Raw genomic sequence first — 26,826 nt, forward strand, 5'->3', positions numbered from 1 at the left:
GACATGGTTCTTCTTGACTTCGAGAAGCGAACCATGTTCGTTATCGAATTTTCGGCACCAGCTGATAAAAACATCATAGCCAAGGAGAATGAAAAGAAAGAGGGGTATCGAGACCTTATAAGGGAGTTGCAACGATTGCACCCGGAATATTTTATTAAGCTGATCCTCCTTCTCATCGGCGCTCTTGAAGGTGCCAAGCATTCACTTGCTAATGGCCTAAAAAGCATCCCTGCGTGTCAACAATATGCTAGAAAACTTGCGGGAAAAATGCAGATGGCGGTTGTCCTTGGGTCACTCCGTGTTCTTCGGGTGCACGAGTCTTTTGCTGGATCGTCGTATTGATTCCTTTACAGACTGTAACCACCTATCTCACGGTTGTGAGACGTGGTTGTGGCTGAACTTTTAGTCGCGCAGTGACTCATACTCACGGGCCTGGCGCGTGATGGGAAAACCTTCCACCACAGTTGCGCCAGGTGTGAGTTGATACCTCTCTTTCTTCCCTAGGTATCAACACGTTAAAGGGTTGTGTTTGTCTTGGGAGAAAGTAAGGTCGTTTAATAGCCACTCTAAAGTAATTTAGTCGGAAGGTTTTCCTAGCCTGATTTATGTTTTGTAAATACAGGCGGGGATTCATTCCTGACAAATTGTTTAGAGTGGTTCTCGATTATGGGGACTGTAACAATTTGAAGTGTAAATTTTCCAAATTTAAAACATCCCAATGTTACCATTTTTCCTTAAAAATGTGCCGTTTTTAAATTGTAAAATTCTTCAAATTACAAAGTAAAATATCTTGTATTTTAAAAATATGATATTAAAATGATTTAATATTGATAATTAGCATTTTAAAGGTACATAATTTTGAACCTTTTTTTAATAGTTGAATTTTTCAAATTTATTATTGAAAATTCTTTATTTTTAATAATTTTCTATTTCAATTTATTTAATTTTTAAGATATACTTATTATACTATTTTTGGTGTAAATCAAATTATTTGTTTAAAAATTCAACTTTTCGGTTGGAAATTGATGTATTTTAGTTGAGAATTAAAGTGTTTTGTTGTTAATTTTTCTTTATAAGTAATAAATTTAACTTTTTTTTTATTTGAAAATAAAATCGTTTTTTGGCTGAAATATCTATTAAATTTCTTAATAAAAATTTATCTTTTTAGATTGAAAATTTAACTTCTTTGTTGAAAGTTGAACTACTTTCTTAAGAATTTATTTTTTTATATTAACAATGTTGATTTTTCTTTATAAATTGTTTATAAAATAAACATTTTACACAAGATAACAAATTTTTACGATTAAATATAATTGTGTCGATAAAATCAAGCAATTTCAACTTACAAATATGCTTTGCAAATAAAATTTTCACGATGTCAATATTTTGTTAATATAATTTGTTTATAACAATTATATTCGATATCCTGTTAATTATTTATATTCTTTAGAGACTTGAAAATAGATTTCAGTGTAGCAAGGGGTTAATTAAGTTATTTATTTAAACATAAAAAATATAAATTAAAAATGTACAATTTTTTCTCTTTGTTTATTTGTATAAAAAATATATAAGAATGAAAATTAAAAAATCTATTTCATAGACGTTCTTATGAAACTATTGGTGGTGAGTCATCATTAAATTTATTGACAAAATAAAAAGGTCATGTTTTGAAATTATAAACGTGATGTAGCGTATCTCCTGCTTAAAAACATTGCTTTCTGATTATTTCAACAAAGAGAAAAATTTTTGTACAATGTTAAATTGACAAAAAACCAATGAGCTGAAAATTAATTATACACATTCACGGTCTTCAGGCATTTTTCGAAAAAAAAATTTTAATGGCATTTTTTTAATTGGGAACTTTATCAGGGTGGCCATTTTAATTGAAGAAAAAAATTCCCGGTTCATACATTTTTCAATTCTTTTAAGTTGAACCATTTTTATATCAGAAATTGAATTATTTTAATTTTAAATAGTTTAAAAAACCTTGAAAATCTTCAAAATTAAAAAAAAAACTATCCCCAAAAGTTTGTCATTAATTCTAAATATTTTTTTAAATGATTTGAATTCCAAATAATTTCTCCAAAAAAAAAAATCATTTCCAATTTTTCTAGAAATATAATTCAATTTTCAACATAATAGTTTAATTTTTAACCAAATAGTTCAATTTTAAGCCTAAAACGACGAATAGTCTCAACCAAAAAGACAAATAGTAGAATGTTCAACTAAAAAAGATAAATTTTGAATAAAAAATGGAAAAATTAATTTTTCAGTAAAGAACTGGTAACTTTTTTTTTAATTAAAAATTTTATTAAAAGTTATTCACAAATTCGAAATATCTTTCAAAATTATTCGAATTTCGAATGATTCTACAAAATAAAAAATCATTTTGAATTTTACTAGGAATCTTAAAAAAAATTTTATCCTCTTAAGCCTCTTACAATTCTTAAAAAGCTGATAACTTTTCTTTCAAAATCTGAAAAAAACACTTTGTTTAAACTACTGGAAATCATTTCAAATTTTGAATTAATTTTGCATCTTTTTAAAAGCCCTAAATATTAGAGATGTTTAGGGGTTTTTAAAAGATTGAAATTAATTTAAACTGATTTAAATCTTTTACGACAAAAGCTTTTGAATTGAACCAGTTTAATTTTTAATCGTTGAACTCTGGACATTCTTAAATTTTGAACGGATTCAGAATTCTATTAAAAAATCAATTATTGTTCACTTTTTGATATTCCAAGTAGAGTTCAAGTTTTTAAATAGTTAATTAATTTATATTTACAGATGATAAAATAAAAATGTTTTTTATCAAAAATTTTCAAATTCAAACGTTTTTAATGTTCAGTTATTAAAGTTTTTCAATACTGAACTTTTAAATTCATTGAATAAAAAATTTACGCTAAAAAATAACAATCTAAAATGAGGATTTTTGTTACGTAAAAGATTTTAGAATTGCGTATTATAAACTGAATGATATCATAATTAAAGAAGATAAAAATTCAATGAATTATTTTAAAAAAGTGAATTAAATCGAACTTGGACAAATGTTTTTCTCAATTTTTTAAAATTCCCACTCGAAATTTACTTATATTGATGAAAATTATTTTTTTATCGCTAAAAATTCATATTTTTTTGTTCAAAATTCAATTATTTTGACAGAAAACTCGTCTTTGGGTTGGAAGATCCAACAATTTACGTAAACTATTTTTTTCTTTCATGACTGAAGAATTTTTGTTGTTGAAAATTCGTCTTTTTGGTTGTAAAATTAATTTGTTTAAAATGAAATTTCATCTTTTATGGTTGCAATATCAACTTAAAAATCTCGTTGTTCAGAATTCATTTTTTTAAGTGGAAAATTTAATTATTTTTTTTAAATTTATTTATTTTGTTGAAAATTCAAGTATTCTGTACTTAAAAATTAAAACAAAATTTCTTTCTTTCTTAAAAATTCAACTTTTTCGTTGACAGTTCTTGAATTTAATTGTCAATTCGTCTTTTTTGGTAGCAAGTTAATCCTTTTGTTTGAAAAATCTTTTTGTTTTAGTTGAAAATTGAACTTTTCGGTTGAGACTTCTTGAATTTTATTTAAAATTCGTCTTTTGTTGGTAAATTAATATTTTTGTTTGAAAATCCATCTTTTTAAGTTTAAAATTCAGCTATTTGGTTGAGAATATTGATAATTCGTCTTCTTTGGTAGAAAATTAATTTTTTGGTTTAAAAATTCTGCTTTTTAGTTAAGAATTAAACTTCTTGATTGAAAATTCTCGAGTTTTACTGAAAATTCGTCTTTTGGTAGTAAATAATATTTTTATTTAAAAATGCATCTTTTGGATTAAAAATTTGAAAACTAAGAATTGAAGTTGAACTCCTTCCTTAAAAATTGAAAAAAATGTTCTCAAAAATTCAACTTTATGGTTGAGAATTCTTTAATTTTATTAAAAAGTCGTCTTTTTCGATAGCAAGCTAATCCTTTTGTTTGAAAAATCTTTTTGTTTTAGTTGAAAATTGAACTTTTTGGTTGAGAATTTTTGAATATTGTTCAAAAATTCTTTTTTTTGGGAAAAAAACTGAATGTTTTTGTTTAAAAATTCATCTTCATCGTTAAAAATTTAATAACTAGGTTTTAAAGTTGAACTACTTAAAAATTCAAAGAACAAAATTTCTTTCATTAATAATTTTTTTATTATTTAATATTATTTTTAAAAAAATCATAAGATTAACTATAAAATCATAATTTTTTCTAAAATGCTCATAAAGTTCGTAATTAAATAAAATTACATAGAAGAACATAATAATAATTTTACGTTTTTTTAAGTTATATTGCAAGAAATTTGGATAAAAATGATAATAATTACTTTCATTCTTTTAATAAGGCTGCAGCTTCAGGATAATGTATTTGTTTGTTAAATTAGTTTTCTAGAAATTTTTAATTGATCAACTAATTACGAATTTTGTTGAATTTATCATGGATTTCCCCATTAAGAATACTCACATCGAAAAAAAGAGAATATTTTTCGCCGACAGATGCCCCAATAATGCATTTTTTTGTTAAAATTGTTTGAAAAATTCCTAAAATTGATCAATAAATTTTGCATTTTTTTCTGAAATTATCATAATGTTCCCAATTAAAAAAGTTGTCACCGAAAAAGAACGAATTTTTGTTTCGAAAAATGCCCTATCTATGCTTTTGTTTATTGAATTTGTTTAAATAATCATAAAATTTATCAACTAGTTATGAACGTTTTTAAAATTGTCATAAAGTTCCCAACTGAAAAGACAGGCAGTGAAAAAATGAATTTTTCTCCCGACAAACGCCCGAATAATGCATTTTTTATTAAATTTGTTTGCAAAAATCATAAGATTGATCAACAAATGATGAATTTTTCTAAAATTATCATCAAGTTCGTAATTAAAAAAAAATGCCAGCGAAAAAAAATAATTCTTCTGTCGAAAAAGGGCTAATTAATACATTTGTTTATTGAATTTGTTTATAATATTAACAATAATAATCTCAAGAAGAAATTTGTTCATATTATATTGTTTTTATCCATATTTCTTGCAATATAACTTTTTTTTAAAACTTAAAATTATAGAATAATCGTAAAAAACATTCTTTCGACAAATAATTTGTTTAGCAAAATTTTTTTGTTTATTATATCATATTTTAATATTTTGAGCTAATATTTCTCTATGAAACTTAGGCGATTGCAACAATTTTCAAATTTATTGATGAGCACCGGAAAGGTCAAATAAAAAAAATGACCATTTTTTCGTCATATTTGTTTATTTATAAAAAATTTAAAAGCCTATTTTAAAACTCAGACTCGACAACTCTCTTAGAAACCTCATCAGATTTTTTTTAATTTCTTTTGTCCAAATCAGTCAATATTTATGTGCTGTACGTTATTTTTAACTAAAAAACTCTTTTTTTTTACTAAAGATTAGTAAAAAATACTAATTTAGTTAGTCAAGATATTTTCTAATTTAATAACGGGAAAAAATTTATTTTTTAGTAAAACAAAATAAAATTATTTAGGACAGTATACAATAATTTAGAAAAAGTTATAAGCATGGAAAACGTGAAAAATAGATAAGTTTAACCAAACGACGTGATTGTGTAAAATTTTTAACTCTATTGAAAGAATAAGAAGGCCATCTTGAGAAATATTGTTAACGTGACAAATTATCTTTTTCTAATTGTTTGCACAAAGAAAAATGAGAATTTTCGTAAATACAATGGGCCAATGCGCTATGAATTGAACAAAATTCTGTTTTCGAATTTCAAAAAAAATTTCTTATCTTTTCAATTGATCTAGTTTTTCATAGAAGATTAAAATTTTTCAAGGAAGCGTGGATTTATGAAAAATTAATTGTAATTTCTAGACGCCTTTTCCTCTTAAAAATAGCAATTTTTTAACAATAATTTATGGAGAGAAGTTTTTTATTTGATTTGAAGATTTATTGTTTTTGTTAGAAAATTCATATTTTTTAGTAGAAAATTGAAGTTTTTGGTTGAGAATTCTAGAATTTTATTGCAAATTAATTTTTTTCCGGGAAAAAAATAATCTTTTTGTTTGAAAATTCATATTTTTTAGTTAAATATTCTACTTTTTGGTTAAGAATTCTTGAATTTTGCTGAAAAATTCGTTTTCTTAGTGAAAAAAATTAATCTTTTTGTTTTAAAATTGATCTTTTTCGTTAAATATTTAACAACTAGGTTTAAAGATGAACTGCTTTTTTAAAAATGAAAAAAATTTCTTTCTTTCTTAAAAATTCATCTATTTGGTTGAAGATTCTCAAATTTTATTGACAATTCTTCTTTTTCGGTAGTAAATTAATCTTTTTGTTTAAAAATTATTCTTTTTTAGTTGACAATTCAATTTTTTGGGTGACAATTTTTGAATTTTATTAAAAATTCTTCTTTTTTTGGTAGTAAAGTAACTAGTTAAAAATTTCACAACCAATTTTCAAGGTTTAATTTCTTTAAAAAAATTTTAAAATTGCTTCTTTCTTTCGCAAAAATTCAATTTTTTGGTAAAGAGTCCTTGAATTTTATGAAAAGTTCCTCTTTTTTTGTAGAAAATTAATCGTTTTATTTTATTCATCTTTTCTAGTAGAAAATTCAACTTTTTGAATTAATATCTTTTTATTTAAAAATTTTTCTTTATTATTTGAAAATTAAAGTTTTTGTTTGAGAATTCTTAAATTTTGTTAAAAAATTCGATTTTTTCGAAAAAATTGATCTTTTTGTTTAAAAAATCATCTTTTTTTAGTTGAAAATTCAAATTTTCGGTTGAGAATTTTACAATTTTATAGAAAATTCGTATTTTCCGGTAGCAAATTAATCTTTTTGTTTAAAAATTATTCTTTTTTAGTTGCCAATTCAATTTTTTGGTAGTAAATTAATTGGTTTAAAGTTTCATAACCAAGTTTCAAAGTTTAATTTCTTAAAAATTAAAACAAAAATTGCTTCTTTCATTCGTAAAAATTCAATTTTTTGGTTAAGAGTCCTTGAATTTTATGAAAAGTTCGTCTTTTTTGGTAGCAAATTAAACGTTTTTTTATCCGCTTGTTATAATAGAAAATTCAACTTTTTGAATTCATATCTTTTTATTTAAACTTTTCTTTTTTATTTGAAAATTCAATTTTTTGTTTGAGAATTCTTAAATTTTGTTGAAAAATTCGATTTTTTCGGAAAAATTGATCTTTTTGTTTAAACAATCATCTTTTTTTAGTTGAAAATTCAAATTTTTGGTTGAGAATTTTAGAATTTTATAGAAAATTCGTATTTTTCGATAGTAAATTAATATTTTTGTTTAAAAATGCACCTAGTTTAGTTGAAAATTCAACTTTTTGGTTGAGAATTGTTAAAGTTTGATGAAAAATTGATTTTTTTCAGGAAAAAATTGACCTTTTTGTTCAGAAATTTATACTTTGGTTAAAAATTTGACATATACGTTTTAAAGCTCAATTTCTTAAAAAATCAAACAAAAATTGGTTTCTTTCTTAAAATTTCAACTTTAAGGTTGAGAACTCTTCAATTTTATTGAAAATTCCTGGATATCTTTAGTTAAAAAAAAAATAATTTTTCGATTAATTTTTAATGGTATTAACTTAAAAATCAAACCGAAAATAATTTCTAAATGAATCAAGAAAAAGAAGAATTTTTATTGGAACAAAAAGTCATTTCTTTGAGCCCAAGAAATTTCTTTAACTGAGAGCAAATTAATATTTTTCTTTAATTTAAAGAAATTTTCTCAAAACCAATTGATCGTATTTCAGAGCGTGGATTTATATTTTTAATCAAATAAATTGTAAATTATTATAACAATTTATTTTTTACGTTCACTTGCTTCAAAATTTTACAAAATTTTTAAAATACTTCGGTTTAGCTAAAAAGATATTTAGAACTTGTCAAAGATTGCAAGAAATTTAAAAATATTTTATAAATTTTTGGAAATCTTTCAAAGCTGCAAAATATTGTTAATCTCTTTAAAACTTCTAAAATTCCAAAATATATTTCAAACTGAGCTTCTACATTTTTTGATCGAAAAAATCTTTGAAAATCAAGATTTTCTTTCGAATTTTTGAAATATTTAAAAATTTTAAATCGTTTCGAAAATTTTTTTTAAACTCCTAAACAAGTTTGAAAGTTATTTAAATTATTTCTTAAACTTTAGAAAAATATCTCAAAATTAAAAAAATGGTCTCAACATTTTCCAGAATAGAGCTTTAAATTATTTCTGAATTTTGATCAAAAACTTGACAATATTTTTCAAAATGATTCGAGATTTACCTAAAATTTTTTACCAATATTTCCAAACAAAATTACCTTAAAATTGCCCAGATTCTTTGAGCACTGTTATTCACAAATTTATAAACAAATACCCTTGCTAAGAATTATTTTGTAGAAAATTTGTTGTTATTGTCAAAAGATTTTACATCTGACAATTTACGATGGAAAGTTTTAACTATATTTAATAATTTTTAAATAAATAAATAAAAAATAAACAGGTGTTATCAAAATTGTTATTGTTTTTTTAGTATTAATAATCTCATAATTCAAGACTATACCGGAAAAATATTTTTTTTTCGTCTCAGTCCTATCAGTAATTAGTAATTTATCAATTTGTTAAAAATAATCCTAAATATTTTTACTCATATATTATCCCCTTCAGTAATAAATATTATTATTAAATATAATAATAAATTATTATTAAATAAAAATTTTTCAGACAGAAAAAGCCAAAAATAGATGTATTTTATTTAAAAAAAAGATAATAACTTAAAATTAGTTGTCAAAAATTTTCTTAGAAATTTAAATGGTACACTTTTTCGAAGAGCAAAACTCAGATCCGTCCCACCTAAACTTTAACCTTTTGATTGTTATCTTAATATTTTCTAGAAGATTTTGAAACAGCACTTCATTTTGTGGTTAATTTTATTATTTTTATTTTATTTTTTTTATTATTATTTATTTCTATATTTGCTTTATTATTATTATTATTGATATATTATTATTTTATTGTAATTTATCCATTCTTTTGCAATATGAGTGGAAAGTAAAATTACAAACACGATACAATAAATTAATCTTATCATTTGGCAAATGCAAGAAGCTTAAACTAAAAGACGTTCAAAAGATTTATGATTATTAAATTTTCTTTAATGTTTGGCGAATTAATCAGAATTTTCACAAAACTGTTTACATTAATGATTTTAGAGGCTTTGGACTTTAGTACAGAAAACGCAGTATATATTTTTTTATATTACACCATTGGCAAATAGTATCAGACCACTAACCGAATATCATAATATCTAAAAGTATTTTTTTTTAAACCAGAATCTCAATCCGGAACGAAGGTTGTGATTAAAATACTAAAACAAAAAGTGTACTTTTTGGGAAAATTCAATAAATCCGCCTAATTTTTCAAAATTTCATTATATTTTTTGGTTGAGAATTCTCGAATTATATCGAAAACTCGTTTTTTTTAATAAGTAAATTAATTTTTAGTTTAAAAATTAAGTTTTTTGCTTTGAAATTTGACAACTGAGTTTGAAAGTTGAAATACACTCTTAAAAAATTAAACAAAAATTGTTTCTTTCATTCTTGAAAATTCATCTTTTTTAGTTGAAAAATCCATTTTTTGGTTGAAAATTGTTAAGTTTTTATGAAAAAAAAAAAAATTTCTGGGAAAAAATTTTTTTTGTTTAAAAAATTAACAATATCAAATCTGATAGTATTTTGAAAAATCAGAATCTCGATCCGGAACGAATTTTGGGATTAAAATACTAAAACAAAAAGGTGATTTTTTGTACAAGATCAGAACGCGAATTTTGGGTATAAATTCAGAAATTTAATATTTTTACTAAATTCTTGAAAATTTGATTCGTTTTGTAGATATCCATGAAACTTGGTATAACGGCGGTTTTCGGGCACAAAACACGAATTTTCGTTTAAGATACAAAAATTTTACTCAATTTTTAAAAATATTACTAATTTTGTAGATTTCCAGAAGAGGAATTTTCGGTAAATATTCCAAAATTTTACTCAATTTTTTAAAATTTGATTAACTTGGTATATTTCCATGAAACTTAGTATGAGGGAGTTTTTGAGGGCGCAGAAGACGAACTTGGGATGAAAATTCATAAATTGTATTAGATTTTGTAAATTTGTTATTATCTGTGTACATTTCCATGAGACTCGGTATTATGAAGGATTTCTGCACACAGAAGATAAATTTCGACTCAAAATTCCAAAATTCTACTCAATTCTTTAAAACTTGATTAATTTTGTGTTTTTCCACGAAAGTTACTACGAGGGTGCTTTTACAACAATTTTACTCAATTTTTGAAAATATTACTAATTTCGTAGATTTCCAGAAGAGGAATTTTCGGTAAATATTCCAAAATTTTACTCAATTTTTTAAAATTTGATTAACTTGGTATATTTCCATGAAACTTAGTATGAGGGAGTTTTTGAGGGCGCAGAAGACGAACTTGGGATGAAAATTCATAAATTGTATTAGATTTTGTAAATTTGTTATTATCTGTGTACATTTCCATGAGACTCGGTATTATGAAGGATTTCTGCACACAGAAGATAAATTTCGGCTCAAAATTCCAAAATTCCAAAATTCTACTCAATTCTTTAAAACTTGATTAATTTTGTGTTTTTCCACGAAAGTTACTACGAGGGTGCTTTTCGGGCACTGATCACGAATTTAGGATAAAAATAAAAAAAATTTACTAAACTTTCGAAAATTGTATTAATTGTGTAGATTTCCATGAAACTCAGTATGAGGGAGTTTTTGGGGGCACAGAAGATGAATTTGCTATGAAAATTCAGAAATTTTACTGAATTTCGTAAATTTTTTATTATTATTGTACATTTCCATGAAACTCGGTATCATGAAGTTGTTGGGCACAGAAGATAAATTTCGGTTCAAAATTCAAAAATTTGAAAAATGTACTCAATTGAAAAAACGTATCAATTTAGTAGTTTTCCATGCAACTAAAAACAAAAAAGAGGTTTGAGGCAAAGAAGACAAATTTGGGGTCCAAATTAAAAAATTAAAAAATTTTACTCGATTTTTTTAAATTTTATTAATTTTGTATATTTCCACGGAAGTCAGTACGAGGGTGCTTTACGGGCACTGATTACGAATTTAGGGTAAAAATAGAAAAAAATTTACTAAAATTTCGAAAATTTTATGAACTGTGTAGATTTCCATGAAACTCAGAGTGAGGGACGAGTTCGGGGCACAGGCGAATTTGGGCTTAAAATTCAAAATTCAAAAAATTTACTCATTAAAAAAAAAATTATTAATTTAGTAGGTTTCCTTGAAACTAAGTACGAAGTAGGTTTGGGGCACATATTGAGGTCAAAGTTCAAAAATTCAAAAATTTTACTCGATTTGTAAAATTTGATTAATTTGGCATATGTCCATAATACTCAGCACGAGGGCGCTTTTCGGGCACTAACCAAGAATTTAGGGTAAAAATACAAAAAATTGACTGAAATTTTGAAATTTTTACTAATTGTGTCGATTTTCATGAAACTCAGTATCAGGGAGAATTTCTGGGCAGAGAAGACAAATTTTGAATTAAAACTCAAAAATTTACTCAATTTAAAAAAAAATTAATTTAGTAGGTTGACATGAAACTGAGCATGAGGAAAGTTTGGGGGCACATAAGACGAATTTGGGATCAAATTCAAAAATTTTATTCAATTTTTCAAAATTTAATTAATTTTTTGTATTTGTATGAGTCAGTACGAGGGCATTTTTCGGGCACAAAACCCCAATTTGCGGTAAGAATACAAAAAAATCACTTAATTTTTGAGAATTTAATTAATTCTGTATATTTCCACGAAACTCAGTATGAGGGAGGTCTGGAGGCACAGAATACGAATTTGTTGTCAAAATTTCAAAATTCGAACTTTTTAATCAATTCATTTTTTATTTTTATTATTACGGTATATTCTCATGAGAGTCAGTCTGAGGGAGGTTTTTGAGACTCATAACATAAGATTAGGGTCAGAATTAAAAAAATATACTTAATTTTAAAATAATAAATATTAATTAGGTAGTTTTTCATAGAAACTACGTACGAGTAAAATTTTTCACTCAAATTTTGAAAATTTTATTAAATTAATAGCCAAGTTTCTAATCTGTCTTACAAAAAATTTTAATTCATTTGCAATTTTTCAAAGTTCGTACAAAAGGTATAAATTTTTTTGGTTCGTATTCGTCAATTATCTACATTTTGTTTTCAATTTTTTAAAATATTTTAAAGTTTTAAATTATTCCTGAAATTCTTTCAAAACTTTATAATATTTTCAAAATAATTCGAACTTTACCTAACATTTTTGAAAAATATTTAAAAACAAAAAAAATTCCCTAAAATTTTCCCAGATTCTTTTTTGATAAGTCCAAAAATCTTTTGAAATGTTTTTAAACCTTATTAAATAATTTTTTTCTGAAATTAATTAAGAATTTTCTTAATAATTCTTATTTTTACAAAAATATTAAGTAACAGTTATTTGAATGTTTCAATAAAAATTATTGTTTAATTGATTTTTATGCTGTGAACTAATTAATTTTTGTCCAAATATTAAAGCATGTGAAAATTTAATTTTTATTTTGTGTAGTAACATGAATTGACTATTTACAATAAATGCATGTCATTCATATTGTACGCAACATTTTTCATTGTCTAAAATAAAGAATGTTGCTAAATCTCTGAAATATACACCACATTCTTTTCGAAAACTTGATTGGTTGTGACATTGCATCAATAAAATTTTTAGTGAATGTTTTCAAGTTGTTTATCAATCTATCTTGCATATCGTAATTTTCAACTAAATAATTTTACTTCATCAGGGAATTTATTTCTAAATTTTTGTAAACATTATTTATAAAAGAAAATGTTACATTGTAAATAATTGTTCAATATTGAGAAATAATTCTAGTTTTCAATTTTTCTGGCACACTATAATTTCTTAACTTTTTCCATTTTCAATGAGATAAGAAAAATCTATTTATCGGAAAAATTTGTTTTTAAGAATTACAAAAATTTACAAGGTTTTTCATAATTTTAAAAGATATTAAAATTACATTTCTTTGAAAGATTTCTGGCCAAATTTTAAATAGTTTATGTTTAATTTTTATAGAATAATTTCAAGTTTTGAAGATTTTAAAATGTGTGGGAAAAAGATGGAAGACGCTAAGACAATTCTTTTAATTTTTCAGAATTAAAAAAAATTTTAGGTAAACTCAATTTTCCAGGGCGTCAAGAGAATGATATTTTTTCCGAATATGTTCTAAGAGAAAATTGAAAAATATTAAAAAAGAACTTAAATTATTTTCTAAAATTTTGAAAAAGATTGTAAAAAATGTTAAAGAAAACTTTGCCATAATATATAATTTTAAAAGAAACTTGAGTAAGTTTAAGAGATAATTAGAAATTTGGAAATGATTCAAAAAAATAAACTTTAAGAAACAATTTAAAATGATTTTAAAACATTTTTAAAGTGTTCCTTAAATTTCGAAAAAGAGTAGAGGATTTTGAAGGAATTCAATTTCGTAAGATTGAAAATTCAAAGAAAAATTGAATTAATTCCAAAAATATTTAGAAGATTTGAAGAGGTTAAAGAAAATTTTAAACTTTAGAAGATATAAAAAAATGTAGATTTTTGTTAAAATTGTCTTTTTCTTTCAAATTCATAAGAGAATTTAAAAGATTTTAGGGCAATTGTATAAATTTTAAATAATTTAATAATTTAAATTAAGAGGTGTTAAATATATTTAAATATTTTAAAACTGGGAAGCATTTCCGAAATTTCATAAAATATTTTTTATTTCTTCTAATCTTCTAGAAGTTCTAAATATCTTTTAAATTTGCTCGAACTTTTCCTAATATTTTATTAAATCCTGTAAAATAATTTCTTTAAAATTTTTGATTCTTTTTGGACACTTCTGAAGAATTCAGAAATCTTTTCTAATTTTCTTAAATTCCTAGACAAATTTGAAAGATTTAAAAGAAATATTTTTACATTTTGAATGACTTTTCAAAGTTTCAAGAAAAATTCGAGTCATCCAAATAAATATTTAGGAATTTAATCATTTTAATCATTTCCGAAAATTTTCAAATATTTTGTATTTCTTCCAATCTTCTAAAAGTTCTAAATATCTTTTGAAAAGGCATTTAAATGGTCACGAAATTTTTTTTTAAATAGTCAAAAATTGCAAAAAATAATAATAAAATAAAAATTCGAGCAGGCAGGAACAGCAACGATCTCGGGTGTCAGGGAGAGAGCATCCTGGGTTCGTTGCTGTTCCTGCCTGCTCGATTTTTTTCTTGTATTATTATTTGTTTTTTCCTTGAAAAGGGTGCATGAAAGCCGAAACGTAGACGATTATTTTTTAGAAATATTTTTTATTGTGATTTTATAATAATAAAAATAAAAAAGACGATGAAGGGGATTTGGTTGATTGCCTTCTCATTTTTATTTCCTATATTTTATTCTTCTTAAAAAAAAAGAAGAAATTTGTCCTTTCTTTTTTAGGAAAATTTGAATTTTTAAAAAATTTTAATAGGAACATTTTATGGTGGTTGTCCAATTTTGTTACGTTGGATTCTTGTTCTTATTTTCAGAAATAGGATTTTAAATTTGAAATTAATCCCATTTAAATTTTGTTTGTACATTTTTTGTAAGAATTTTTTTTGACAGCGTTAAGTAGAAAATGTACACAGCCTATACAATTATCAGACCATTTAAAATCAATAAGATAAGGGCTTCAGTATATAAACCAGGAAAAGCGTAGCTTTCTTCTATCGTTATCAAGAAGCAGCCACCATTATTTCGTGATAATGAGGACCACTTTTCCTACTCTCTTTATAATCTCAACGGTGTTCTTTCACTCTATTGGTAAGAATACATCAGATAATTCAATAATTAATTTTTGTCTGTAGTATGTACGACATAATTATTTTCTGTAATTATTTCATTATTGTATGAATATTTATTATTATTATTATTATTATTTTATTAATCATTTTGGTGTTAATTTTTTTGTCTACACTCAAAAAAAATTTATGGTTAATTTAACTAGATTTTTTTTAATATTGATTTAAAATTGTAAAAAAGATATTAATTATAGACTATGTAGACAAAAAAAATAACATAAAAAATCATTATTATTTTATTATTATACTATTATTTATTATACTATTATATTTATTATTCTTAGTATTATGTATTATTATAGCAATATTTTCCTGTAATTTTTTCTATTCTTCAACAATATGAGTGGAAAGTGAAATTACAATCTTGGTACTATAAATTAATTTTATCATTAGGCAAAACGCCAAAAGCTTAAGTAAAAAGGCGTACAGAAAATTTATGATTAATAAGTTTTCTTTATTGTTTGGCAAATTAATCAGAATTTTATAAAAATTGTTTACTTTGATAATTGTAGAGGGTAATTTTTAGTTTCCAGAAATATTGTGCTAGTTGTGCTAGTTCATTTTAAAAATTCCCTGATTTTTCTTTGAATAATTTTGCATTTTCCTTGATCATTAATATTCAAATACCGCAGAATTTTAATTTTTTTATATTTTTAACACATAATATTTTATAAATGGAATAGCAAAGTATTTTGGATACAAATTCAAAATTTTCAAATTTATTAATTTATTCGAAAAAATGTCTTCTACAATAAAAGATGAATTTTCAACAAAATGCTTAAATTTTCCACAAAATAATTAGATTTAAAACAAAAAGATGAAGTTTACAACAAACAAAAAATTTAAAAACTAAAGATGAATTTCAAAAAAGTAAGAGTTTTTTACTCAAGAAAGAAATAAAATGTTATCTAAATTATTGAACCGTGAAGCCAAAAAACGAATTTTCCCTACAAAAATTTATTTTTGAAACCAAAATATGACTGTTGGGCAACAATATTAATTTGACAAGAAACTGATGCATTTTTAGCTAACAACATGAAATTTCAAATCAAGAAAATTTTTTTTTTACTAAAAAAAGGAGTATTTTCCACTAAAAACGATCAATCTTAAAAAATCTTAAAGTTACATTTTCAAATTAAAAATTAATTTTACACTAAAAAAGGCTTTTTGACTAAACAGTTAAATTTTGAAGCAGACATAAGCATTTAAACAAAAATTAAAATTTTAACAATCTAGTTTAACTTTTACTCAAATAGTTGAATTATCAATTAAAAAGGATTTAATTTTCAACAAAATTGTACAACTTTCAATCAAAGAGATGAATTTCAAAATTAAAATATAAATCTTTAAGAATAAAAAAAAGGATTTCTCAAAAAAGTGAATCAACCAAATCCTTCAAACGAAATACTTGAATACTCAAATAAAGAATAGTTTAATTTTCTGTTAGAAATTTTACTTGATTTTTCACGATCAAAATATAAATTTTTTAACAAGAAATAAATTTTCTCGAAAAAAATTGAAGTTTCAATCCAAAGACGCATTTTAAACAAAGAAAGGACTTTTTAACAAAAGTGCTGAATTATCTATTAAATAGTTGCAATTTTATAAAAAAAATATGATTGAATTTGTATCCAAGAAACATTCCAGTTGACTTGTCAAGATCAAAATATGAATTTTATAACAAAAAATGAAACTAAAGAGTTTAATTTTCTATGAAATATTTGCATTTTTTAATTTTATCACAGCAAGATGGAATTTGTACTAAAACAAATGAATTTTTATTAAAAAACGACGCATTTTTTTAAGTTGAACTTTCACCCAGAAAAGATTGAGTCGTTTTTCACCACCAAAATATGAATTCTAACCCAAAAGTACATTTCATATGAAATACTTAAATTTTCAAACATTGGAATTTTCCACGAAAAAGTATGTCTTTTTAACAAAATATATAATTATAAAGATAAAGATATAAAGATATAATTTCTGCTAAAGCAGATGAATTTTAAAATAAAAAAGAAAAACTTTTTTAAAAAAAGTTGAATTTTCAGCCAAAGAATTGAATTTTTATTCGAGAAAGATGATATTTCTTCTAAAATAGACGAATTAAAAAAAACTTCAAAAAAGTAGTTAAATTTTTATCCAAAGAAGATTCCAGTTTACTTTTTAGCCCGAAAATAAAAATTGTAATCAACAAATTAATTTTCTGCTAAATAGTCGATTTTTTTACCAAAAAGTACGACTTTTTAACCAAAATTGTTAACTTTTCAACCAAAACGTTTCATTTTTGTCTAAGTAAAATGAAACTATTTTAAAAGCAATTAAATCATTTTCTGTTATTTGAATATTAATCTTTATCGATAGTTTTGATTTCTATTTTCACAGATTGTGGACTGACATCTACCCTAATCGATTGTAACTAACTCTGCCGATAAAACAGATTCCTTTAAATTACTCATAACATTATCGTAATTCAATAATGTCCTCCATTTACCGTACTAATTGGGAAAATTGAAATGAACACATTTTCTCCGTGTACAATTTTATATTATTCTGTTCTACAAATTATTATTTAAAGCAGTCAGAATGAAAAATTATTAATTCTTTAAAATTTACACATTTCTATTCCATTTTTACAGAATCAAGTTCCCGGGAAACAAGTGTAGCCAGACATGATCAAACTTCACAGTATCCGAGATCGATATATTCTATACGAGAATTGAAGGTTCCTTTCTGTCAATTGATAACGACATCACAGGGACATCTGATCATTACAGGGTTGGATAATTTTGAGTTCTATCCAATTATTGATCTTGCGACATTGCATTGTGTTATCGTAAGGTGGACCCCTGGAAAGCAGAATCCATTCCAGCGTAAGCAAGTTACCGATAATAAGTGGAAAGAAAAAATCCTTGAGTGGTCTGTTTCAATAAGGATGGAGAACAAACAGTGGGTCATTGACAGTATAGAACGCGCGCTGGTGAGGTTAAATGCCATACGACAAGAAGCTGAACAGTCACAAACAGCATGGACCTCTGAGATCACCGCGGAATACATCGTCAGTAGCTCAAGTATCTATGGTCCACCTGCTCCTAATCAAGAGAATCTTGGGTCTACTAGTTCTCCAGATCAGCCCACCAGTCTATATACTCATCCTGCTCTTCAACTCGGGGTTACTTATGTTCCACATCATGAACTCATGAACTTTGAACCTACCGACAATCCACATAATAACCCTAGTTTGCCGCCCCTTAGAATTGGGTCTCATGGTTCTCAAAGTAATTTACTTATTGGAACGAGTCATCGCTCTGATGAATACGAGGAATCAACTCCAGGCGGCAGGTCTCGTCGAAAGCCCTCCACGCCTAGAAAGCTTTGTAACGCTTTTTCAAACTTGCTCAAATGTAAAAAAGGCGGAAATGGCCAACAATAATGTTGAACTATGATATACATTTGTTTATTTGTTGTTAAACACAAAACAAAAGATTTATGTATGTATCTTAATCACATTTAACAATAAAAAATTATATTCCAAGGATGAAAATTCTATTCTTATTGGTTAAACTATACTGATGTCTGTAATCACTCAAATAAGGAGAAAGGCCTGGCTTTCAAAAAACGAATTTACAAAGTTACAATTCACTCCCGCTATAGAAGCAGTTTCGGGGCGGGCGATTTTCATTTGATCGTAGCCTACTTGTTCGCCTTATTCTCTCCACTCGACTTCTCGTCACGCCCCTGACTGAGAGAGAGCGCTCTGTCGAGCCTTGCCAGCCGGGAGGCCCCTTTTATCCTAATGAGGCATTGAATGCGAAATATAAAAATGTTATAGTTTTTCAATCAGTAAATTAAAACTATTGTATTCGTGATCTATGTTTTTTGGCGATTCCAACTATATGTAACTTGCAATCAAAATATTAAAATTAAAATAAGTTATGGCAAATTTTCGTCTATTTTTTGACCCTGGCTAGCTAGCATTATGGAATTTTCCGTAGAATAGTTAAAAATGTATTAGTTTATTTGGTAGAAAATTCTTCTGTTGACAATTCAACAAAATATATGAATTTTTACCCAATTGCCTAGGAGAATATTAAACTTGAAAATTTAACAATTAATTAATTTTACAACTTAATAGTCGAACTGCTTTGTTAAAAATAAATTAATTTGTTGAAAACTAATTTTTTAATCTGGAAATTCCATTTTTGGTTAAAGATATATCTTTTCAAGTATAATGTTCTTCAAGGGAATTGAGTGAAAATTTATATATTCTGTTGAATTGTCAACAGACGAGTTTCGCAAAAAACATAGATTCTGAATAAAATATTTTTAATTTGCTGATTGAAAAATTAAACATTTTCATATTTGGCATTTTATGTCTCATTAGGACAAAGGGGCCCCCCGGCTGGCAATGCTCGACAGAGCGCTCTCGCTCAGTCAGATACGTGAGTAGAAGTCGAATCGAGAGGGTAACATAAGCGCAGGTAGACCGCGATCCAATGGACACAGCCCTTCGGGGCATTATAAAATATTATAAAATATTATATTAATAATCATGACTATTTGACTAACTTTTAACAGAAATGGTTCAGCTTTCAAATCAATCTATTAGTCTTCAGCAGAAAAAAAAAGAATTTTGAATAAAATACGTGAATTAAAAATATTTTTAAACACTCTCAAATATTTCGAAACCTTCAAAATATTTCGAAACCCCATGACATCTTTTAAAGATTTCTAAAGTAATTTGGAATTTTTAAAAATGACTCTTCAAACAAATTTTTTACTTCTTGAAAATCCTTTAAATTATAAAAATGAATTGAAAATTCATTGACATTTTTTCAAACATCCTCAAATATTTAAAATCCTTTAAAATCTTTAGAAATCCCTTGATATTTTTTAAAGCTTCAGATTGAAATTTAGAAAACAGACAAATTTCAAAACGTTAAATATTGAAATGTTTTTAGAATAGAGTTTTGAAAATGAGAACAATAAAAATACAAATCTTTCGAAGTTTAATTTTCAAACATTTTCAGCTATTAAATAAGAATAATTTTTAACTCGATGGGATTCAAGTCTTCAAATTTTGAATTGTAAACTTAGAAGTTTATTCACAAAAAGTTAGTAATAATATATAAATTGAGAGTGTCTTCAAAATTTAAAAGTACGTTTTTCAAACAAAATTTATATAATTTTATAATTATATACACAAATCGCTTTAGAAATTGTTAAACTTGCTCTCGAGTAATTTCTATTAACACTTTAATTTAATAGTTTAACTAATCTACAAATATTCACATTTTTAACATTTGAAATATTTCATGGAATTTTTAAAATTTCAATGAATTTTCAAGAGCTTTGATAAATTTCAAGAAATTTCACAAGATTTTTAAGGATTTTAAATATTTGAGGATGTTTTAAAAGATGCCAAGGAATTTTCAATTTATTTTTATAATTTAAAGAAATTTCAAAGAATTGAAAAAATTTTAGAAGGGTTAATTTTTAAAATTCCAAAATACTATAGAAATCTTTAAAAGATGGCAAGGTGTTTCAAAAGATTTTGAAGGTTTCGAAATATTTGAGAGTATTTTAAAAGGTGCCAAGGAATTTTCAATTTATTTCAATAATTTAGTGTGAGATTTTAAAGGATTGGAAATATTTTAGGGTATTTTTAAAATTGCAAGAAATTTCCAAGAGCTTTGGAAAATTTCAACAGATTTTAAAGGATTTAAAATATTTTAGGATGTTTTAAAACATTCCAAGGAACTACTTTGTTAAAAATTTAGGGCTTTTTGGGTGGATGATTCATCAATATAGTTGAAAAAATTTAACTATTTTGCAGCACTCTTTTTGTTTTTGCTTAGACATTAATTTTTTGTGTAGAAAATTAGTCTTGGTGAAAAACAATTTTTTTGGTGCAAAATTCATGTATTTTATTAAAAATACCTTTTTTAGCATACAATCTATCTTTTTGGATAAATATTTAACATTTGCTTAAACATTTAACTATTTTGTTTAAAACAATTAAAATTTTATTTTAATTTATTTATTTTATTCAAAATTCATATTTTTCAGAAAACTAATTGTTTTAGTTAATGGTTGAACTATTTTTATTAAAAATTAGTCCGTTAGTCATTATTATTAACATAATATTTTATAATTATAATGTCAACACATCTGAATACCCCTGAAAAAATATAACCTGAAAATCGACGTATATCTGAAATTAAGAATCAGGCGAAATATTAAAAACGCCAATTTCTTTCAAATGGGGATCGAGATATAAATAGAATACCACCGAAGTTTTCCGAAGCTTTTAGCACCTTTTTTTTGCGGCTCCCAAACGGTAGGTATGGTATTTTAATATTTTGGTTTTATAATGTCCTAATGAACGTGAAAATGTTTTGTTCCAAAATGAAACTTTAAAAAAGTACTGATTTTTAAGTATGCACGTAAAAATATATCAATTAAATAAGTTTAAATAAAATGCAGATAAATTGTAAATTTAGCATTTTTTTAAGTATTCAAGTCTGCATTTAAAAATTTTTTTAATTAAAACTTAGTTTGAAAATAAAAATCTAAAATGGGAAATTTGTTAATTAAAAGATTTTCGAATTACGCATCATAAAGTGAACGGTATCATAATTGAAAAAGATATCAATTTCACTCATTATTTTAGAAGCTGTCACTAAAATCGAACTTTTGGACAGATATTTCTTTTGAAGATTTGTAAATTTTCCGGTAAAAAAAAATAATCTGCAAAATAGACCGTTTTGAGGCACCTGATTTCACTTTGTGAAAAAGCTTTATATGTCTCCTCGAAAGATAAATGCTTCCTCTTGTTTTCCTTCGACATTTTGAACTGAAGCGAATGTCCTGCGACATTTTTGCCACTGATTGCAAATGACTGAAGCAGACACTTTTTTCCTGCCCGCTTTCCAGTCAAGCTGCTACGTCACAAGCCGAATTGTTTGTCGTTTATCCACCAATTTCATTTATATATTTTCAATGTTATTTTTTACGCTTCAAACTAAAAATACGCGTCCTCGCGCAAAGTGGTTCTAAAGAAATTTCTAAGAAAGTGTTCTATTTATCTATTTCGTAGAAAATTTATACTTTGTTTAAATTTAATATTATGGATTTGAAAAGAGAAATAAAATATTTTCTTCATGAAAATTAAACCATTTAAATTTTTTTTCCAATTAAAAATTTATTTTTTAAGAGTAATTTTATCTTTCTTGGATAAAAATGAAACTCTTTGGTTGAAAATTAAACTGTTTCTATAAAAAGGAATAATTTTTCGTCTAAGAATATACTTTTTTGTTGAGAATTTAACTATTTCGTAGGAAATTTTGATTTAGACTTAGGTGCCGAGTATAATATTTTTAATTTACTGATTGAAAAACTTCAACATTTTTATGAAAGTCAACTATTACTTTAAAGATTCATCCTTTTTTATTAAAAAAAATCAACTTTTTAAATTGAAAATTCAATTTTTTTCGTAGAAACTTATTTTTCTTTTTAAAAATGTATATTTTTGGTCTCAAAAAGTCTACTGGAATCATTTTCTTTATGAAAATCCAACTGGTTAACAATTAAAAAAAAAATAAAACCACATCTGTTTTAAAAGACATTTAATATGTTCTGGATAAAAATGCAACTATTTGGTAGAGAATTCAACAACTTTGTATAAACCATCCTTTTTGGTTAAAAATTCGACGTTTTGGATTTTAAATTCAATTTTGTTCTTGTTGTAACTTATTTCTTGTTTAAAAATTCAGATAAGATCGTGAAAAGTCAACTTAAAATTTGTTTAACATCAAATTCAAATATTTAAAAAAAAATTATCTTCTTGTTTAAAAATTCATCTGCTTTAGTAGAAATAACTTTTTTTTATGAAAATGCAACTTTTTGGTAAAAAATTCTTCTTCTTTGTTTGAGTATTTAGTTCAAAATCCATATATTTGGTGGAAAGTCGAACTATTTGGTTAAAAAAATTATTTTTTAATTGAAAATTCAACTGTCTTTTGGCTTCAAGATAAATCGATTTGATAAAAATTCAAGGTGAATTAAAAAAAAATCAAATGAATTCCAAAAAATTTGAAAATATGATAAAACTTAATTCTATCATTAACTTTAAAATTAGCTCTTTGAAACCCTACTAATGACTATAAAACAATTGAAGTTAAATTTAAAAGAATTCAAATGTATTGAAAGAATTTTAAAAATCGAAAAAAATTTGATTGATTAAAATAAATTTTGAATGAATTTACAGATATTAAAAAAATGAGAAATTGGAAATCCCTCAAAATTGTTTAAATATCTTGAAAAAGCCTTGGAATCTTTTAAAACACACTAAAATATTTCCGCCTTTGAAATCCTTGAAACTACTGAAATAAATAAAAAATATTTTTTTAATATTTTAAAATAATCTAAATTATTTTAAATACTTTAAACTCCTTCCAAATTTTGTAAAGCTCTTAAAAAAGCTAAGAAATCTTGGAAAAAAAACTGCGTTAACATATTTCAAATACTTCGATAATTTTATCAAATGATCCTCAGGATTAATTAAATTAAAAATTCCAACAAAAATTCGTTTAATTAAGTAAAATAGAGTTAATTTAGATAAATTCAATTGAGTTAAAAAATGTAAGTAAATTCATAAAGTTCAGGCGAATTCCAAAGAATTTCGAATAAATTAATAAGAATTCAGGGTGAATTCCAAATCTCTTCAAATCTTTAAAAACCTACAATTTACAAAATACCTCACTTCTCATGAATAAATTCTTTAAAATCCACTAAATTATTATAAAATTCAGTGAAATTCTATCATGATATTTTCTGAAATCCTGAAACATGTATTAAAATACTATGAAAGTTTTAACATTCATTTAAAATCACACATTTAGAAGTGCGATTTTCTAGAACTTTTGATAGAACATTTTCTAGAACAGTTTCTAGAACAGTTTCTAGAATATTTTCTAGAACATATTCTAGAACATTTTCTAGAACATTTTCTAGAACTTTTAAAATGATTCGAATTTTTCATAAAATTTTATAATTATTTTGAAACCTTTTAGAATGTTTAAAAACCTTCTACATTTTTTTTTGAAATCTTAAAAATCTACATTTAGTTTTAAATTTGTTGATATATTTTCAAGTTTCAAAATATTTTTCTCCTTGTTAAAAACTTATAAATATATCTTAAACTTATTCCAACTTTTTCCAAATTTTGTATTTACTCACCAAAATTTGCTTTTATTTTGAAATATTCTGTTGAAGTTAAGTTTTCGAAATAAAAACATCATTAAAAAATTTTCCATGAATCTGAAGACAATTTTTGTACTATCTTCCCTTTCAAAATCCTTAAAAGCTTGAAAATTGTATTTCAAAAATTCTAAGTATTTCCTCAACTAACTCGCATTTTTTCTAAATAAATAAATTTTCATCTGTTATTTACACATCAAAATTCAATATTTTTACTTACAAATAAAAATTTTTTTGAAGGAAACAATTAAAATTCACATTGTGACGTTCTAAAATTAAGTTTAATTCTTTGAAATTTTAACGCTTCAAGGCTTTCTGTTTCAACATTGCCGTCTATTAAAAAATTGATATTTTTCTTAATTAAAAGTTTGAATGAGAACATTTTCACGAATTTCGAAAAATGATGTTAATTCTTATAATCTGCTTATTCAGATATTACAAAATAAATTATAAATTTTATTTTTAAGGATAATTTTAACATTTATTTATTTTGCATCAAATGTTCTTCTTAGCTACCCTAAAAAATGTATGTCATTTCAATAAATTTATATGATTGAAATTCCTAAATTTATCTTTATTATCTTTTATTGATTTACTTTAATTTATTTAATTTGTACTTATTTTTCATTTAATATTACTTTATTAAATATAATATAACCTATAATATAATATGGATAGAATCAATAATAGTATGGATAGTATAGATAGTATGGATAAAATGGATATCATGTATAGTGGCGTTCCAGGTTCAAATCCTCACTGAAGAAGATTTTTTTTATCCTCAAAAAATTATTTGCCCAAAGTAATCGTTTTAACTTAGAAATTTTAAATAATTGAAAAATAAACGTTAAAAATTGTTAATTATTATTAATTTTTCACTCACCTAAGACATTCAGTTTAACTTCTAAGTGTCGACCAATGGGAACAAGTTCCAAATAGTCTCTTGCTCTTAGGACCATGAGATGAACCACTTTACAAAGAGAAGTATTGCTAACGACTTCGTACTGTTTGTACGATCGCTCTTTGTTTTTTGTCTCGTACTCCGTCGATCGAGTTCCAAAAGATTTCCACAAAGATCCAATCTTTTTTTTAAATATAAAATCCACCTAAATTTTAAAAACCATTTGAGGCGTTTAGAAAATCTAATTATTTCATTAGGGAAAGTCCACAAATTACGCGAAACAATTTCTAGTGCCCCCCCCCCCCCTCTTGACAATCTGTGACATTTCGGTGAAAACCCTTTCCCTAAAAATTCCACAGGACACTGAATCTGACCCCATTATTAAAAAAAATAACAAATTGATATAACTTAAAGATAACCTTAGACGGCAAAAAATATTTACATATTAGGAGCCATCCATAAACTTTCCTCCCCCTTTTTAAATAATTATTCGTTGATATTAATAATAAACTTAATTTTTTCGTTAAAAAGTTCACTTTGATATTTTTCGTTTAGACTTTATCTCCTTTGGTTAAAAATTCTATTATTTGGCTGAAAATTTAATTATTTTGTTAAAAATGCAACTATAGTCAAACCTCGATTTAGTGACACTCCATTTAATGTTTCCGGGAATGAACGCCGCGCGGTAGGGATGCATTAGAGGCGCTGCAGGAGGATGTGCGGTACTCACTCAAGCGTCACAAAACAGAGAGAGAGAGAGAGAGAGAGAAACAAGAAATAAGACAGGGGGAACAAAATATTTCCGATACTCTGGATTTAATTTCACGCTCAGTTCCAAAAACGACATTAAATCCAGGGTGCACTGAATGTTGTTAAAGTCATCTGTTTCACTAAAAAATTCAAATTATTGATTAAAAGTTGAACTATTTTGTTAAAAATTAAATTTTTTTGGCTCACGGGCAATGAGATTTTTAAAATCGAAAAGTATAGCGAAAAACTTCTCCATTTGAAGTAATAAAAACTGAGCTGCAAATAAAAGCACTCAAAGTTGAACTGCTGCATCTGAACTTTTAAAATTGAAGTTGAAAAGTTTTTTAATTCAAAATTTTTGCATTCAAATACTCAATAATGTACACGTATAAAATGGAAGGTACCAACATTTTTCAATATAAAAAATATAAATCCACGCTATCATTTTCAATGCAGTAAAATTAAAAAATCAATCAATGAACTTTAAAATTTTCATAATTACATAATCTTTAGGAATTTTAAGCTAGAAACATTAAGAATTGAAAAATTAAAAGATTGACATTTTTTTAAGAGAACATTTATTAAACTAGAAATCCAATTATTTACATTTTTAATAGTTTAAAACATCCTTAAAATGCTATAAAATTTTATTTCAAAATATTCACAAATCTAGAAGTTTTTTTACATTTTTTCAAAATTTAAAATTTTTTTTGTAATTTTTGCCGAACTTGTAAATATCTGTCAAAATTAATTAAATTTTTTCTACAATTTTCAGAAAATCCTTCAAGTTTTAGAAAATTTCTTCAAAATTTGTATGTAAAAATAACAAATGAACATTCACTATTTGTAGACGAAGTTTGAGTAGTTTTAAGAGATATGTAGAAGTTTTGGAAAGATTCAAACTTAAAGTTTCAATTTATATATTTATATATAATATAATTATA

General features: G+C 24.6%; 1 protein-coding gene across 3 annotated transcripts in view; it reads right to left on the reverse strand.

Annotated features, from left to right (window-relative positions):
• The window catches only part of LOC117179441 (cytochrome b5 reductase 4), a 129,486-nt gene that overhangs the window by 24,613 nt on the left and 78,047 nt on the right, over positions 1-26,826 (reverse strand). For all 3 annotated transcript variants that reach the window (XM_033371245.1, XM_033371244.1, XM_033371246.1), the window contains exon 7: positions 25,115-25,337. In XM_033371245.1, coding sequence (XP_033227136.1) covers positions 25,115-25,337 — 223 coding nt within the window. The remainder of the gene's footprint in view (positions 1-25,114; positions 25,338-26,826) is intronic.

This window comes from Belonocnema kinseyi, chromosome 9 (assembly GCF_010883055.1).
Source record: "Belonocnema kinseyi isolate 2016_QV_RU_SX_M_011 chromosome 9, B_treatae_v1, whole genome shotgun sequence".
Taxonomy (NCBI): Eukaryota; Metazoa; Arthropoda; class Insecta; order Hymenoptera; family Cynipidae; genus Belonocnema; species Belonocnema kinseyi.